The sequence below is a fragment of the Babylonia areolata genome, chromosome 25 (genome assembly GCF_041734735.1).
Source record: "Babylonia areolata isolate BAREFJ2019XMU chromosome 25, ASM4173473v1, whole genome shotgun sequence".
In the NCBI taxonomy this organism is placed as follows: Eukaryota; Metazoa; Mollusca; class Gastropoda; order Neogastropoda; family Buccinidae; genus Babylonia; species Babylonia areolata.
Window position 1 is genome coordinate 30,354,098 of NC_134900.1, and position 18,272 is coordinate 30,372,369.

Genomic DNA, 18,272 nt, shown 5'->3' on the forward strand with positions numbered 1-18,272 from the left:
AATCCCTGAAGGATATCAATAAGTAAGAGTCGATTTCAATTTCATGTGGATTGAAAGAGGCCTGGTTGAAGTAGTCCATTTACACTGTTTTTAGTGCGATCGTTTGAAGGTTCTGTACTGGTGTTTAAGTGAATGCTTTTGTGGGGGAAAAGGGGGAGTTGGGGGTGGGGATTGTGTGAGTTATGTGCAGGAGTGTGCAGCATTATAATGCTCATAGGTTACCTTTATGCATCTGTCACATCTATATTACTTAATATTAGTGTGAACAAATTCATATGTGCAAGCACTTATTTGCTTCTCTGTGTGTGTATGCTTCTGTGTGTGTGTGTGTGTGTGTGTGTGTGTGTGTGTGTGTGATGCATTTACAATTATGTATCTGGGTATGTGTTCCTATCAGTTTGTGTGTGTGTGTGTGTGTGTGTGTGTGTGATGCATTTACAATTATGTATCTGGGTTTTTGTTCATATCAGTTGTGTGTGTGTATATGTATGTGTATGTGTGTTTATGTGTGTGTGTGAGTGTATTTGTGATGCTTTTACAATTATGTATCTGGATTGTGTTCATATCAGTTGTATGAGTGTGTTTGTGTGTGTAATACCTTTACAGTTATGCACATGTGCATATGTATGTGGTTTGTGTGTGTGTGTGTGTGTGTGTGTGTGTGTGTGTGTATGCACACATCAACACATGTCATTGGAAATATCTATACACACGTTTGATTTCATTTGTTTACTTTCGTATAATTTTGCATATGCATGTGTGTGGGGACACCTGTCATATTAATCTCTGTTGAATGTCATTTTACAACTCTCTCAGTTTAGAGAAAAGAAGAAGAAAAAAGAAAGAAAAACTCATCACACCAAGAAATATATCCTTCAACATCTTAGCTATCAAGAGGGATTGAAGATATAAAGGGAAGAAACACCAGTTCAATCCTCTTGAATGAAAAAAAACAACAACAAAAACCCCCCACAAAAGTCTTGTCCTTCAAGTTTCAAATTCAGTGTTATTGACACAGAATCAGCTTCAAGTTTCCATTTTGTGGTCATTCTTTATATTTGTTTTCCCACACAGAGAGAAACCAGTCATATCAGTGTAGTCACATACCTGGCAAAAAATGGCCCCAGTTATTATTATCAAAGATATCATGATAAAGTTTTTAGAACTACAGAGTTTAGTGAATCTGCAACATAATACACTGAAACATAAGTAAGGGAATTCATTTCTGTGTAGAATGAGCCTGGAAAAATTTTCCTCAGATCAAAAACAGTACAGTCAGTTGGTGATTGATGTGTGCATGTCCTATGATTCAAGAGGAAGAAAAGCAGAAAAAAGCAAACTTCACGAAAAATGGTCATCTCATGATGGGTATATCATAAAAATCATAAATGAACAGACCAGACAAAATGCGTTTCTTTGGAAGAAATTCCATTCCTTACCCCTCTTCTTAGTTGTACTCTTATCAGTAAACTTTTGTTTGTTTGTTTGTTATCATCATTACAGGGAGACAAACATTTTTTTATATGTTCATCAACAAAAATCATATTCGATCTGTTGTTGATTTGTGGGTGTAAGGAAGGAGTTTACTTCACAAACCAGGATTGATGAAAATCAGATCAGAGCAACACTTCAATCAATACTTTCTTTAGGGATTCACCACGATTCATCATATCCAGATGCGGATCGTGCATCTCCACCTTTTGCTTGACTCTGACTTTGAACTCAAAAGTCGAAGCTATTTGAAAATATCTGAGGAAGTCCACCACTCTCTGTGGTCGCACACACACCCGTCAGTCACTCTCACTCAACGGCTTCCCGGTAAGCTGGGGGGTATTTGGGCAGTCCCTCAGGGTGGCAAGCTCCCAGTCCTGTTGCATCTCGGGTCACCTCGTCATAGGAAGGCAGCATGTCGCTGGCGCTGTCCTCCTCCTCCTCCTCCTCTTCGAGAACACCCCCACGGCTCCGCCTTCCTGGCTTCAGGTCAGCCTCGTCCAGGTCATCGTCACCGATGATGTTGGCACTCCTCCTCATGGGGCTGATGATGACAACGGGAGCCGTGGTGGTGGTGGTGGTGGTCCCGGGCTCGCTGGCATTCAGGCAGGAGTTGTAGGAGGGCGGGCGGGAGATGTTAAGCCCGTGTGGGCGGCAGGGTGGCCTGAACTGAGGACTGCCGAAGACCCCAACCTCGTCAATCACCATGCTGTGGAACTCATCCTGCCCGGCCTCGGAGCAGCGGGAGGAAGAAAACACCCCCGTCTGCCTGGAGGACCCGCGGTGGTGGTGCCTGAAGAAGGAGCAGGACTGGTGGTGGTGGGGGTGGTGGTGGTGACCCTCCTCCATGGTGACCTCTCTGCGGAGACTGCGGGTCACGTTGTCCCCAGAGGAGAAGTCCTCTGGGTAGAGGTCGGACTTCCAGGTGCGGTCCTTCAGGTCGGCCACCAGGGCTTCCATGCAGCCCACGCCGCGGTGCCCTCTTCTGTGGACTGAGACTGCACACAGAAACAATGCGGTTTTACTGAAGGCCAAATTTTAAAACTGAGTGAAAAGATTGAAACAGTGTTGTACTTTTTTTTCTTTTTCTTTTGTGCTGGCGAGGCTTTAAGCACCATAATTTGATTTGATTTGAGTGAAGGCTGATATAATGATGATAATGAATCAAGTTTGTGTAGTGTATATGATCTTGCATTAGGCATCTAGCAGCACACACTCCACCTGGAGCATTCACTGGCAGAATGAAGAACATGAGGAGAATGGAAAATGAATCAGGTAGATACAGAGGCAGTGACCCATCGGAAAAGTGATAGGCAAGAACTGCAACTTGGTTTTCAAATTGATTTCCAGAAGGATAATAGAGATGAAGATGGGAGGGAGGGGTGGAGTGAGGAAGAAGGACAGACTGGAACAAAGGTTTGAAGATGGAAGGAAAGAAAGAAAGGAAAGGAGGGACCATAAAAAGTGTAATTGAAGGAATTTAGAAAGACAAAAAGAAAGAAGAGAGAGAAAAGAGAGCTTGTGCATGATCATACTGACGAATATATGACTTGCGATGACAAGATGGAGACATGACCTCCTTCGATCACGAGTAAATGAAAGCAAGAACGAAAAGGAATGAAACAGAGCTCTTGGTAACAGTGACAACAAGACTGCTTAACCGTATGGGTCATGTGATGAAGAGATGGCTTAACCTCCTTTGATCCTAATTAGGGCTGGACGAATACGTGTTCATTGATAAACACTATTCTCTTGTTAAATCTTTCAGATATTCATATCTAATGCATTCTTTTATTTTTGAAAGGTGTGGAACCTCCATGTTGTGTTCCGTGCAACCAGTCTCTCTAAAAGTGTCAAATACCTTTTGGACTGCTGATATTTGCATATCAGACACAACCATTTTCCGGTTATCTCCAGGAACATCCTGTTACAGGATGTTCCCACAGGCACTATTATCCATTTCCTGAAAGAAATCAATGCTTTTAGCATGATTGGTAAGTGAATTGGTTTCAGTTTTAATCAACCTTTTAACATTGTTTTGTGTTCTCTTTGACTGGTTTTAAGAACTGACGGGTGATCAGCTCTGAAAATGACCCTTAGTGGTTGGCTGAGCTGTGTACAATATGTAGCCGAGCGCTCAGCTGGCTATGATGACCACTTCACACACATGCCATTTTAGACGACATTTTGCAACTGTCCCACCTGCCTTCACTTACTCGCGCATTAATACCGGTGTGACCCCATTCAAAATTTGAATGAAAGGCCCTTCTAAACAAATGCTCCAAAAATTTATTAAAACAAGTCTGTGTGTCATTCGCTGCCAGATTATGTCTGTTGTGCTTACATACACACTTGTATCAGTAAGAATCCTGTCTTGATTTTATTCTAATCCTTCATAGTGCAACATTGTGGGTTATATCATTTTGTCTTTTCATCACGTATAATGCTGCAGTCTTCAATTCTGTATGTGATCACTTTTTATACATTACAACCATACTATTATAGTGTTCAGATAAAAATAGATCAGGCACTTAAAAGATACAAAGCTGATTTTCATTGTCAATACCACTTCACAACCAGTGTTGCTTGGCCGAATTTGTAATGTGTGTTTCTGACATCCATTATTTAACTAATTATCTCTTCTATTCGATCAGTAAACAAGTGTTATATACTTGCAGAATTGTTGCAATTCCATCTTTAAATCTGTACCATTTGTGTTCACCAACGTTAAACTGAGTTAATGCAGTTAGCAATTTTCAGCTACAAACTCATTAAAAGTGATCAGTTTCAGATGACTTAAATTAAGATGATAAGTTCATCTTAAATAATCAACATTTCACTTTATACTCTTTAGAAAGGTGGTGTTGAGCTCTTTGTTTTGCGGCCAATCTGAGGTAAATCGGTTCAAGAATCATTTAGATATTTATCATTTAACACCTGGTAACAAACACGAAGTTGCTCAGTTTATGCTCAGCGAGGAGCGATTTGCTCACAGCCATACTGGGTGAGTGGTTCGCTTGAGCAACAAAGAGTGGTGATGCTGGTCACTGTCCAGCTGAGCCTGATTGTGACCTGCTCTCTGTCTCTCTCTGTAGCACCAAAGGCCAGTGTCTCACATCATTGCTGCAAGTCGATTGTTTGTGTTTTGTGTAGACAGCGTTCGAAGTCGGTAAACTTTGCCAGAAGAATTGTGTTGTCATTCAGTCACAGGTCTTATTATTGTTTGATGAAAGTTATGATCGTGTTGCTATTTGTGTGATGTGCTTCTAGACTGGTTGAAACTATTTAGTTATTTGAATGTCACAGTCATTGACGTAGAATGCTGATGCACAAAGCTTTCCGTCTCCGCGCACTGATCTAGTTTTGGACACATACGAACTGTTCAAGATCGGCCTATGCATAGCGGTGAAATGCCTTAAATCAAAGGTTAGGCTTCACTTATCCCACATTAAGTGGAGGAAGATTGAAATGTAGAACACAGGCCACACTTAGCTGTGTTGATGTTTGGCTGTGTTGATGTTCGCTAGCTGAAGCCACTTAATGGTCAAGCCATGATAGTTCTTCCAATCACTGTATTGAGCACTTACTATTAGTTCTCTCCATTTGCCAGTATTTAATATCAAAGCCACTTATTCTATCATCTTGTTTATTATTCATGTATTATTTCACATGCTGATATCAGTACTGACTCTCAGTACTACCAGCTTCACAGTTACAATGTGCTTAGCCCTCTACAATGTGTGTGTAGTATTCTGTTGTGATTACAAGCTATTGGATTGATATCAGTTATTGGTTAAATCCATCTGATGTATGTCAGTCTGGTAATTGTAACTCAGCTATTATGCTTTTTCCTTTACAGCTTACTCTGGTATAGTGCTACATGATAACTGATCCATTTGAATCATTGACAGAGTATAAGCATCACCTAATCTATATTGTCAGTGTACTTTCAGCAAATCAGCATTAGCCACATTTTACTACACTACTTAAATGTACTAGAAATGCCATTTGTTGTCAGTGTTTGGTCATCACACATATGCAAGTATGTTACGTTATGTTATGCTGTTGCTAATTGGGAACCAAGTGATAGTCGTTCCATTGTAATACACATGTGTTTCCTATCTACTTGTATCTGGCATAATGTACTCATGACATTTGTTTGTGTGTTTTACAGGCACTGTCTTCTTTCTTTACTTCTTCTTTTCTCCTCTCAATTAATATTGTAATAAAACAATAAAAAAATTAAAAAAAACCTTTGTGAATTCAGTAATTCTTTTAAATCCTCATTTACATACCACCCCGGACCATTCGGGCATGGTCACAAGTATAATCATATGCAACATGATTTGATTTGAATGGGAAGTGGCTGTCACGGTAAGTAAACACTGTCACAATGAGCAGTAGGCTTTATACATACTGGTTTGAAACAATGTCAGTGGTGCTTGTAAGTCTATAAAAGGAGAGAAGTGGATGCTTCTTGTTCATAAACATTGGCTGCTGTGTTTGACATGGCAAACAGTCAGTTGGACGAGATGCTATGCAACCATTCTATTAAGTGTCAAACATCTTCTGATGGACTGCTGGGATCTGCATGATATCAGGCACAAATATTTTACGACAAGCTCCTTGAAGATCCTGTGCCGGCATGTCTGCCCAGACTCTCTCTTCCAATTCCTGAATTAAGTTAAAAAAATAAAGAAAAAAAGATTAACGATTTGAATTTTACTTGGTTTGCAACATACGTGGGTGAGATGATCATTTTATGCTGCCATTTTTGATATTTCTGACTTGACTTGAATTTTACATGGATTGATCTAGACGTGAATACTTTGTTTCATGATGTCCCTCCGTGGACGCTGGTGGACTTCTTGAAAGAAGTGAACATTTCAGATCAGATTGGAATGTTTTAAACTCTGGGAGGTTTTTAAACTTAGATTGAAAAGCTTGAAGCCTTGACTAGTTTTTATTATACTTTTATTACCCTTGACTTGGAAGTAGATGCTAACGTGACGATAGCCTTGAGGTGGCCTTAGTGGATGGCGAGGCTGTAAGCACCATGATTTGATTTGATTTGATTTGATTTAGACGCGAGTGAGTTGGTCTTCTTAAACTCAGTTGTTTTTTTTAAATCGACCTTATGACGATATATTTGTGTTCTCAAGGACTAGTTTTCAGAACTGACGGGTGCTCAGCCCTAAAATGGTCCTTTGAGGTCGGCTGGGCTTTAATCAGCATGGTTTGATTTGCGGTGCCGATGTGATTGAAAACGTTTAGGCCATTTTCAAGTGCTGTCAGTCCAGCGCCCAGTGTCAGATGTTTAGATGATGAATCATTGAATATATTTCTGTAAAGTACTCCCACGCATAATGTTGCCAGTTGCACCCATCAAAGACATCAACAGATGGAAAACACTCAGCTAGTCATGCAGTAATATTTCTTTCAAAGGTCGGTATTCTGGTGATGCAGCGACTGTTTCTTAAACTTTCTGATACAATGGTTATTGGAATACAACACCAGGCTTTTGTTATTCTTCCTGCACTGAACAGTGAATATCGGAACTGTGTAGATTGTACTCGGTCTTGAAAAAGTGTGGAAGCAGAGGATCATGTTTGGAGAATATGACCACCTTTGTTTTGTCCCTGTTTACTTTTAATCCCCATTGCTTGCAGTTGTCGTTTAGTCTGTTCAGTTTTGTTTGTTTTCCATTTTTGGTTGTTGACAGAATAACATCATCATCAGCGTAGAGTAAGCATGGTACTCGTCGATGTTTGGAGAGTCTGTATCTTGTAGAGTTAATATTAATATAAATATTGAAAAGTGTAGGATTGAGTGTATGACCTTGTAGGACTCCTCTTTTAACGGTGTGTGTGTGTGTGTGTGTGTGTGTGTGTGTGTGTGTGTGTGTGTGTGAACGTTGGGGGGAAAAAAGGAACATAAGCAAAATGGTCGGAAAAGCCAACATTAACTAAAACAACTAAACAAATGTCCTATTGGACTGCGCATCAAACCTTATTCAATAGCAGATAACATCTTGAAATGGTAAAAAATGCACTCAAGTGAACTTTCCGAAAAGTTAGGGAAAAACGATTTCGTGTTTGCTAGAGATAAGACTTCTCTACGTATTCATTTCATAGCTTTGCTGAACTTCGTCACAAGAGCGTTCAGCTTGAACCTGTTCGATAATGCACGAATCTGCCTTGATCTGATTAAATTACTGTACGCAGCTGATTGATGGATAGTTTCCAGTTTATAAACATTATTTCTGTAGTTATCACTTAAAACTTACCAATTTTGTTGGTGTATTTTCCAGACTTTGCTCCACGATGTGTGTTCTAGTATTCGGTAGCCCTCTTGTACAGACCCACATATGTAAAGTTCCGTGGTTCCCAGTTCATTTTTTGCATTTTTTCTTGCAGTACCAAGGTGTGAAGGAACCCAGCAAAAAATAATGTGTTCCTTTCAAATTCAAAAGATGTACAATGTGGCTGATTTCTGTTATAATCTTAAACTTGTTCTTGCGATATGTTGAGTTCAAAGCATATGATGCGGATTTGAAATCAACGCAAAATAAGACTTGTAAAAGGTGAACTGGAAGACCAAGAATATAGTTTAGAGTCATAAGAACAGCTGTGAGTTCAGCTGAGAATATTGATCGATTTTTACCAATATACTTTGCACGTTCAGTTTTCAGTTCTGAGAAAGGCCCCTCGATGTATTCCCTGTGACGAGCCTCTCACTGTGAAACACGTACTCATTGACTGCTGGGATCTGCATGACATCAGACACAGACATTACACGACAGATTTTATGAAGATTTTGTTTCGTGATGTCCCTCCGTGGACACTAATGGACTTATTGAAAGAGTGAACATTTTAAATCAGATTTCAATGTTTTAAACTCTGGAAGGTTTTTAAACTTTTTAAGTGAAAAGCTTTTAAACATTGACAAGGGTTTTTTTGTTTGTTTATTTTTTTTTTACCCTTGACCCTAACGTGTCGATAGCCTTGAGATGGCCTCAGTGGTCGGCGAGGCTCTAAGCACCAGTATTTGATTTGATGTATTTCGCACAATCGAGGCTTTAATATTCATTCAAAGGTAATTATCTTACTTCTTTGTATGTTCCAAGGTTCGATGTGTCAAAGAGAACACCAAGGGCAAGTCTGTACGCTTTACAGTCCGTACTTTGAAGTTTCTATAGTAAATATTTTGGAGCATTGAGAAATACTTCTTGTCCATATGACTGTGTGTGTGTGTGTGTGTGTGTGTTTTCATGTATAAACATCTTTTCTGCGGAAATTCCACCGTTTTTTCTTTATTTACATTTTCTCGGTCTAAAAAGTTTTCAGCACCCTTACCCACCCGTTCATCCAGAGAAGGAGATGAAGGAAGGGGGGAAAAAAGAGAAAAGTTGTTTGACTTGGCAAGGGATGTTGATGCGCCATGGATAAAACTAAGAACTTTGAAACTCCCCGAGTATGGATCAATCACGGTCCGTTCCGACCTGGAACCATCACGCATGTGAGTGATTTGGTCTTTTTAACGTTGCTTTTTTCTTTTTCTTTTTTTTTAACATCATTGTGTGTTCTCTTCAATTAGTTTTATGAACTGGCAGGTGTTCTGCCCTGGAATGGCCTCTCTGCGGTCGGCTGGGCTGAAAGAAAGATTTTATTTGATTTAATTTCAGCGGCTCGCACGAATTGGTGGAAAACAAGTCCACATAAAGATCACCGAAGGCAAAAAGCGCGGCTTTACAAATGCGCTGTTTCGTTGTTGAGTGCTGACGTGATAAAGTTTATGTCGCCGTTTTAATTGAAGACCGAAACCGGTAGTTGGCAAAGAGCACGTCAGCACTTGCATCTGATAATGCTCGCATCAGCACGGCCAGGCACGACTGAAAGAGAGAGAGAGAGAGAGAAGGGGGGGGGGGGGGTCAAGAGGGTGTTGCTTTAAGAGGCACCAAGTGATGCATTGATGGGGAAACGAGGGAAGAAGAAACAAAATGCAGACTTGTGTTCCCGACAAACGCCCACCCTCACATTTTGGCACAAAAGCCGAGTATAGGATGTTTTCGCACCCAGTAAACGCCCCCTCCCCGCCCGTCTCCCCGCCCCAGAAACATTAAACTAGAAGTAAAATGACATAAAGATACCAAGTAAACAGGTGACTAAATTATAATGGAGTAAGAATAAAAGATACACAGAAGGCAGTTAATTGAAAAGAAGACATAAGGGAGGACATCATTCAGAATCATGCGGAAGGGTCAGCAAGCGCTGACAGACCACACTGACGGGGTTGCAACAGATTCCGATAACGGACATCACAGGAACAGTTTTCAGTATGAACAGGAAAACCCAGGAAGCTATTATCAGGCGTATTTCCCATCACTGGACAATACTTGAAGATTGGATATTACTGCGCATGACTGCTCCCACAGACAGCAACGAACTTCAAACAGTAGATCATAGAGAGGAAGCAGTTTCTCGGTCACTGCCACGAAAAAAAAAGGAAAGAAAAAAAAGAAGAAAAAAAAAATGGATGACACAAACATTCTGAATAGATAACAGCAGAGAAGCCATAGCAAAAAACAAAGACCCGGCAATGAGAAGCCCTTGGGGGACTCCCCTACCGCCGGACACCGCATCAGAGGCAGACATCAGCCATTGAGAATCAGACATTAACGTCAGAGACAGGGATGAGTCATTGTCGACGGGAAGACACCCCACAGGGCATGACAAAAGGCAGCTGAAGTTGTAAGAATTCATGTTATTCGGTCATCATTCACAGCCATGAGTTCACCTCAGACCCGGTATCATACCCGGCTTTATTCAATGAAAAGGATCAGGTGTTCCATCGGGGGAAAAAAGAAGAAGAAAGAAAACCAAAGCTAAATGAATGCACGCACAAGTCTAGAAACATTTGGAACCGAGACAGATCAAGAGTTAGGCATCAGTCGTTTCGAGACCTAATGAAAACCAAATCATCTGATAAGATGACGTGGTTGCTTTGATATATTCCTAGTCACATGACCGGATGATCTGGTATTTCCTTTCTTCTGATGCTGATGATATGTTTTTGCAGGGAAATAGGCGAAGAGCTTGACAACTCAACAAATGCCGCCCTCCCCCCACCCCCCAAACCCCCTCGCATGAACTCATTGAAGCCAGACAAGAAACTGTTCTGAGATTGATTCTGCTGAAGTGTGATTTGTGTCAGTGTTTTTTGGTTTGGTAAGAGAATCTTATAGTACCTTGACAAGCTTCCAGTGACTTTTTGTCATTGAGTTTTGTGTGTTTGACTGAAGTGTTTATTTGGTATTGTTCCTTCCCAGTGTCCTCTGCTGCACCTTTTTTTGGGGGGGGGGGGGGGGGGGACTTTTTGTTTGAAGTTATTTGTCTTTCAGAAAAGCAGAAACTTCAGACTGTTCAGAGGCAGGCATACTAGCATGACAGTGTTGATAATGTCACTGTCAACTCAAAAAAAAGTTTCTGAACAGTTAGGTTTATGTGCTGAACACGAGAAGGTTTTTTTTTTTTTTTTATTTTTTTTGCGTTTTTCCTCAGGGGCTGTCAGGTGCCTCTTTTGTGGTGTGGCACTGCCATGTTGCCCCTTCTCAAATGAAGCATTCAACAGAAGATTGCCCCCCCCCCCCCACGGACACCACTTTCCAGCCCCTGAGGAAGATCGAACGTTTTTAACTCGGTTTGAAATTTGCGTGAACTGAGACATACGTTGTTGTGATCTCTTTACGCTGTGTCAGTATTTTTATACTTGGCTAGAGTTTTACGAGGATAGTGAATTGGTTCTTTTAGCATTGTTTTAAGCGATAACAATATTTTATGTTCTCTTTGGTTCAAAGAACTCTCGGGTGATCGGCCCTGAGATGGCCCTCCGTGGTCAGCTGGGCTGCAAGCAACATAATTTGATTTGATTGGACAACTCAGCGTTAAACTGATGTTTATAACCATAGCCTATAGATACGATCTTGTAGAAAGATTTGATATTCATAATGAAAAATAATTTGACGCAGAAAACAAGACGACACAAACACGGGTTTTTCAGCTGTATTCACAATCACATGAAGTGACACTTGTCTTCCCAAATCCGAAGAGCTGAAAAGATTTGTTGAATGTATATTTGGAGAAGCAGAAAAGCAAGGTTGATTTTACATCAACAAGAGTTTGCCCGATTAAAAAAAAAAAAAAAAAAAAATTCAGATAGTCACTTTCCCAGCTCAGTGTAGAAGACTGGAACCACTTTGTGACTGACGGTTAGAAGCTGATAAGACAGTCGCTTTCGGATTAGTATTTGTGTACGAGAATTAAAAAAAAAGAAAAAAAAGTGCGTGGTAGAATGCGCATGATTACGTAGGACTCGAAAGTGAGTGTTTCTGAGTTGGGGGTGGTTGGGTGGGTAGGTGGGGGAGAGAATAATCCCTGGTTTTATAATCCCTACCACTTGTGACAGAAGTGGATGCACACACACACAAGACCTCTCCATCGCCTTGTCAGTGTGTGGGTGTTGCGTCATTATGACTTGGACATTTTGGATTTTGGAGAGGGTGGGTCGGTACCGGTAAGGGGCATCAACAGTTCACCATCTCAGTACCAGGAATGACGCCATTGTGTAGTGCGTCATCAAAGCTCTCAAAAGTAATCCATGAACAAATAGCATTTCGTAAGGATAAAGAAGAAGAGAGCACCAAGACCAGACGGGCAACAAGCTGTTCCAAATCCGTCCAGACCTAAAAGAAACCCTCCCATTGGTGGTGAAGAACAGAAAGGAGGAGTCTGTGCTGTGCAGACTGCGCGCGGGGCACACTTTTTCATTTATTTATTTATTTTTAACTCATTCTCACTTGTTGAAGGGGGAAGAGACCCCTCGATGTATTCCCTGTGATGAGCCTCTCACCGTGAAACACGTGCACCTTGACTGTTGGGATCTGCATGACGTTAGACACAGACATTACACGGCGGCTTCTCTGAAGACCTTGTTTCGTGATGTCCCTCCGTGGACGCTGATGGACTTCTTGAAAGAAGTAAACATTTTTAATCAGATTTGAAGGTTTTAAACTATGGAAGGATTTTAAACTTTGAATGGGAAACTTAAAGCAGTGACTATTTTTTTATTGGATTTTTTTTTTAAAAAACCCTTGACTTGTAGTAGGTATTAACGTGGCGATAGCCTTGAGATGGCCTCAGTGGTCGGCGAGGCTCTGAGCACCATAATTTTGATTTGATTTGAAGAAGAGACAGCTTGTGTGGCGACGCGTGTCAAAGGAAGATGAACAAACACTGACCCTGAACGATGTCGTGTCATCGCCCCCCCCCCCCCCTCCACTCCCATTCCTCCACCCTCTTCCCTCTCCCCCCAAACACGTACATATTTGCTTATGTCCTCTCGAATCACAAGAACAACTTTGGGTCATTACAACTGACCACAATTATTAAAATCACCAAAGTATATTTTTTCGCACAGATACGCTATTAAACACACACTCACCAACATACGCAGACATGCGCGCTCACAGAGTAAGTACACATTACTATGCACAGATACACACGCCCTCTAAACATGTATATAATCATCGTCTCTTTCTTGTTCACATGCACGAGCGCATTCCAGTGCACATACTCCTGCTTATACACAATACACTATTTTTTATGCCTCTCTCTTAACTTTTTTCTTCCTCCCCCCCTCTTCTCTCTGTTTGCTCACACACACGTACATCCACACACGGACGTATACACACATACACACACACACACACACGCGCGCGCGCGAACCTGACTGACACTTTCTCATTCACGCACGCACACACACACACACACACACACACACACACACACACACACACACACACACACACGAACCTGAGAGACACTTTCTCACTCACTTACACACACACATGCGCGCGCGCGCGCACGCAAACACACACTCACACACACACACACACACACACACACACAGAGGGAACAAGACTCACTGTTGCAGAGCCACCAGAGGAACAGCAAGAAGAGCAGACCTCCTGCCATGACAAAGATGAGAAAGCCCAGCTCCAGGCTGTATGGGTTATCCCCACCCCCACTGTTCGTCTCCTTCTCCACTGTCTTGTTCGAACTGTGGTCTGAAAACAACACACGATACATCTATACACTTAGGCCTGTACGTTATATGTACACTTGTACACACACACACACGCACGCACACACACACACACACACACAGAATTTTATTACTAACCCAGAATTTTATTACTAATGAAAATAGACACACCCACAAACTATCTTTTCCACGACCCCGAAACAAACTATCTAGTTTAACATATTCTGGGGGAACGATATGGAATGGTTTACCTCCTTCTTTAAAGTCATGTCGTCTAAAGCAACCATTCAAAAAAGCACTTAAGAAATATTTGATGGAAAAAATATGATCCCTTGATCCTTCGATTTTGACTATCATTGTATCTGCTGTCTATATACTTGTCTATTTTTCTAACTTTAAACCTTCTCTGTCCTTCTGACTTTCTGTCTCCTTTCCATCTCTCGACTGTTACCTTTGCCCGTCTGTCTGTTTTCTCTCTCTCTCTCTCTCTCTCTCTCTATATATATATATATATATATATGTGTGTGTGTGTGTGTGTGTGTGTGTGTGTGTGTGTATGTGCATGTATATATATGTAGCTTTCTCTCTCGTTTTTCCTCTCTCTCTTTTCTTCCTGAATTAAGTTAATGATGTAAGAGTGTCGCATTGCATGTTGTAATCGAGTCAGTATCATATGTAAATTTATTGCTATTTACGCTTGTATTATTTCTGTTGTTGTTGTTGTTGTTCTCGGTAGAATTTTTGTGTATTTCTTGTAATTGTTTATTTCCATATATCTTTTCCAGACCCCCACTTCCCCCATTTCTTCCTTTTTAAATTAAAAAAAAAATTCTTCTCTTTTTTTATGAGGGCAGGATGTAAAAAAGCTGTATAAGCTTATTCTTTTACCCTCAATAAAGATCATTTTGACTTGACTTGACTTGACACACACACACACACGCGCAGGCAGGCAGGCTAGCGTGCGCGTGCGCACACGCATGCACCCACACACGCAGAATAAAGCCAAAAGAACTATTATCAGACAACCATCTCACCTCACCAAAGTACTCGTTCGTTTCGAACCGACAGGGAGAAAAACTAACGCTCGTGGACAAATTATCTGTCCAGACAGACAGATTAACGTCGAGGACAAAAGAACTAACGTTCAAAAACAGACAGTCGTCCATGAACCGACAGGCAATCTGATGCTCATGGACGGGCAGAAACTAACGATAATGGGCTAAACTCTCACGGACAGGCAGACGCAGGCTAACGCTCATAGGTAAACTGACGCTCATGGACAAAGTAAGCCCCGTGGACAGACTGGCGCTCACGGACTGACAAACACTCTTGGACAACCAATTACGTACAGACATGGATAGATAAACAGAACAAACTATAGACTTGGATAGATAGACCGAACAAACTAACAAAATGGACAAATTCATGGACAAATTGACGCCCATGGACAAACTGATGTGTCTACGCTCATCTAGAAACGAACGCTCGTGGACAGAAAAACTGACGCTCATGGACAATAAGACACGCGAACGCCCGTGCGCAAAGTGACGCTCGTGGCCAGACACATTGACGCTCACGGAATAGACAAACTAACGCTGATACACACGAACGCTCATGGACAAACTAACTGTAACGGACAGATTAAAGCATAAACTAACGCTCTTGGACAAACTTACACTAGTGGACAGACGGACAGACAAATTTACTTCCATAGATCGACAAACTAACGCTCATAGGAAAAAAATCATGGACAGACATACTGATGCTCATGGACAAACTGACGCTCGTGAACAGACATACTACTTTTCATGGGCAGGCGACACTTTAACGGTCGTTGACAAAGTAATGCCCATGGACAGAGAAACGAACGCTCATGAACAAACTTTGGCTCATGGGCTGACAGACATACGAAGGTTCATGAACAGACCAACGCTCGTGGACAGACGTATGCTAGTGGACAGACAAACTGACGCTCATGGACAGGCAGACAAACTGACCCATCGCGTACAAACTAATGCTGATACACAGATACAGATACACGGACGGGTCATGGGCAAACAAACGCAAATGGACAGCCAAACAAATGCTTGAGGGGAAAACGAAGTAATGCTCGTGGACAAACTAACACTGGTGGACAGAAGAACGGACGGACTAACTTATGCCCATGGACAGATAAAATAATGCTTGTGGAAAAAAACAACAACAAACAAACTAACACTGGTGGAAAGACGAACGGTCGGACAAACTTATGCGCATGGACAGATAAAATAATGCTTGTGTGCAAACAAAAAGCAACAACGGTGAAGTGGACTGATGGTGTAACTGGCACTCACAGCATCCCAGTTCGTCGTCGGCCAGGGGGCAGTCCCTGATGCCATCGCAGGCCCACAGCTTCCGGTAGCAGGACGTGGAGTTCCTGCAGGGCAGAGAGTTCACCGGGCACCGCGCCCTCATGGGACCAGGGCTGCTCGTTTCGCCTGCAATGGCACACACACACACACACACACGGTACAGTGTAATTAGACACTGGGGTGGGAACAAGTTAAAACACAACAGGACCCACAAACTTGAGCCTGTATAAAAAAACAACAACAAAACCCCCCGCTAAAATCCATAAACATCAACATAGAAATTCATTGCGTTCTTTTTTTTTTCTTTTTCCTTTAATATATATATATATATATTTTTTTTTTTAGGTTTATCGACATTGCTGCTCCGGCTGAACAAACAATGGAAGTGAGTACATTATTTTGTCGTCGTCATTTTAATTAACAATTTCTGGGTTGTCCCGTATGATTGGCCTAATTTTCCTGGACTATAACATCAAGGTTACTTTTTACACACACACACACACGTATATAGTAGTGAGTTTTAAACGACATATTGACAGAAGCTCTTGGGGTCGAGTTGTTCGAGGCAATAGTCTACAGTATTTTTTATTTTATTTATTTATTTTTTTTCCAATTCCTAACGGTTTTCTTTCTCCCGTGGACTGAAGCGTTCAATACAAGGGTGAAGTGGTCTTGTGTTGTTTTGAAACGTTCAGTACAAGGGTGAAATGGTCTTATTATGTTATTTTGAATATTTTAAACTTGATTTTATGTGCACTGAATGAGGACTGGATGAGCTGGTATTTAAAACGTTGTTTCAGTTGACCCTTTAACATTATTTTTGTTTTCGTCAACCTTTTTTTCCCCCTCAAAGAACTGACGGATATTCAGCTCCTTTGCGGTCGGTTCGGCTGTAAGCAACATGATTAGATTTGATCTCAACGTCTCTGTTCTTTTTGTCGTGCGAGGAGGCGGACCTTCTTGATAAAATGGGATTGGTGCGCCTCTGCTGGGGTACAGGATGTTCACATGTCTGTTGCCTGAGGTATGAATGACCATCTGTTGAGTCTTTGGCTTTCAGTGAATTTCTAGGAAAGTCTTCAGTTTCAGAAGGAAGCTTTGATGTTTCAGTTACCTACAGACTGTTCTCCAGCTGAACGTGGTGAAAGCCTTGAGATGCCTGCCTTAGTGGTCGGCGAGGTTCTAAGCACCATAATTTGATCTCCAGCTGAGTTGTGCCTCTGCAGCTGGGATGGATATGGTCGGAATACAGGGAATGACGGAAAGGTGAGCTGAAGGATGAAACATGGTGAATGATTCGTTTTCTCTGACGATGGTACATGTTTGTAAGACTGATTTCTGTTCTGAGGGAAAGGCAGTTATTCAAGTTGTTATATCCCTTTTGCTGGAACGAAGGAACTCAAATGAAGACTGAGATGTCATGGGGAAAGCGCTGTGTACGTTTAACGTGATTCCATTCAGTGTATCTTCTTTACTGAGTGCAGCCACTTGTGTGTGTGTGTGTGTGTGTGTGTGTGAGAGAGAAAGAGAGAGAGAGAGAGAATGTGTGAGTGCGGGCGCTTGCGTGTATGTATGTGTGTGTGTTGTTGGTGTTTTTTTTCCCCTTCTTTTTATTGTTATCGTCAAAGGAATATTCCAGAAAGACTTTTTCATCCGTTGATTTTCCCCTTTCTTTTATTTTCTCTTAATAATTCCGTTAACTGGGCAGAATTGTAAAAGAAAAGGCCTTTACTATAGCCATTTCTTTACCCGTTAAAGAATCAATCATGACAGTCAATTTTCCCATGAAAGATTCAGTCAGTTTTTTTCTTCTTCTTCTTCTTCTTGTGGTTCTTCCTCTGCACGTCCTCCTCTTTTCTTCTTCATTCTTCATTCATCTGACGTTCGTGAACTTAGACGGTTTAAGCGGATGAAGAAGACCTGTACTTCAGTAGCAAACTGTCATCTGTCTCCTCTCACTCCATAGTGGTCGGCGATTCTTTTTTTACTGAAGCACCATAATTTGATTGGATTCCTCCTCCTCCTCCTTCATTCTCATACATTCTTGTGGAGTTCGTGAGCTGCAATTTTTTTTTCTTTGCATTCTTCAAGAAACCGACCCCCCCCCCCTCCCGCCCCCGACGCCCCTCCCCCCCCCGCCCCACTCCCCCCCTCCACCCCTCCCCCCAAAAAATGAGGGGGTGTGGGGGGTGTTCTTCAAGAAACCGATCATAATTTGTTTCATGTGGAACAGCAATGAGAAATAATGATAACGTGGATGTTAACGCTTAACGACTCCGAAAAATGTAGCAGGAAATGTTTTTTGGGGGGAAGTAACTTCCCTTCCAC

At 41.6% G+C, this 18,272-nt stretch overlaps 1 protein-coding gene across 1 annotated transcript in view; it reads right to left on the reverse strand.

Moving 5' to 3' along the window:
- Positions 1 to 471: 471 nt before the first annotated feature.
- The window catches only part of LOC143299850 (uncharacterized), a 22,617-nt gene continuing 4,816 nt past the window's right edge, over positions 472 to 18,272 (reverse strand). Inside the window, exons 2-4 of the mRNA XM_076613341.1 lie at positions 15,927 to 16,070; positions 13,475 to 13,615; positions 472 to 2,489 (exon numbers count right to left, since the gene is read on the reverse strand). Of these exons, the coding sequence (XP_076469456.1) occupies positions 1,801 to 2,489; positions 13,475 to 13,615; positions 15,927 to 16,070 (974 nt within the window). The 3' untranslated portion in view covers positions 472 to 1,800. The remainder of the gene's footprint in view (positions 2,490 to 13,474; positions 13,616 to 15,926; positions 16,071 to 18,272) is intronic.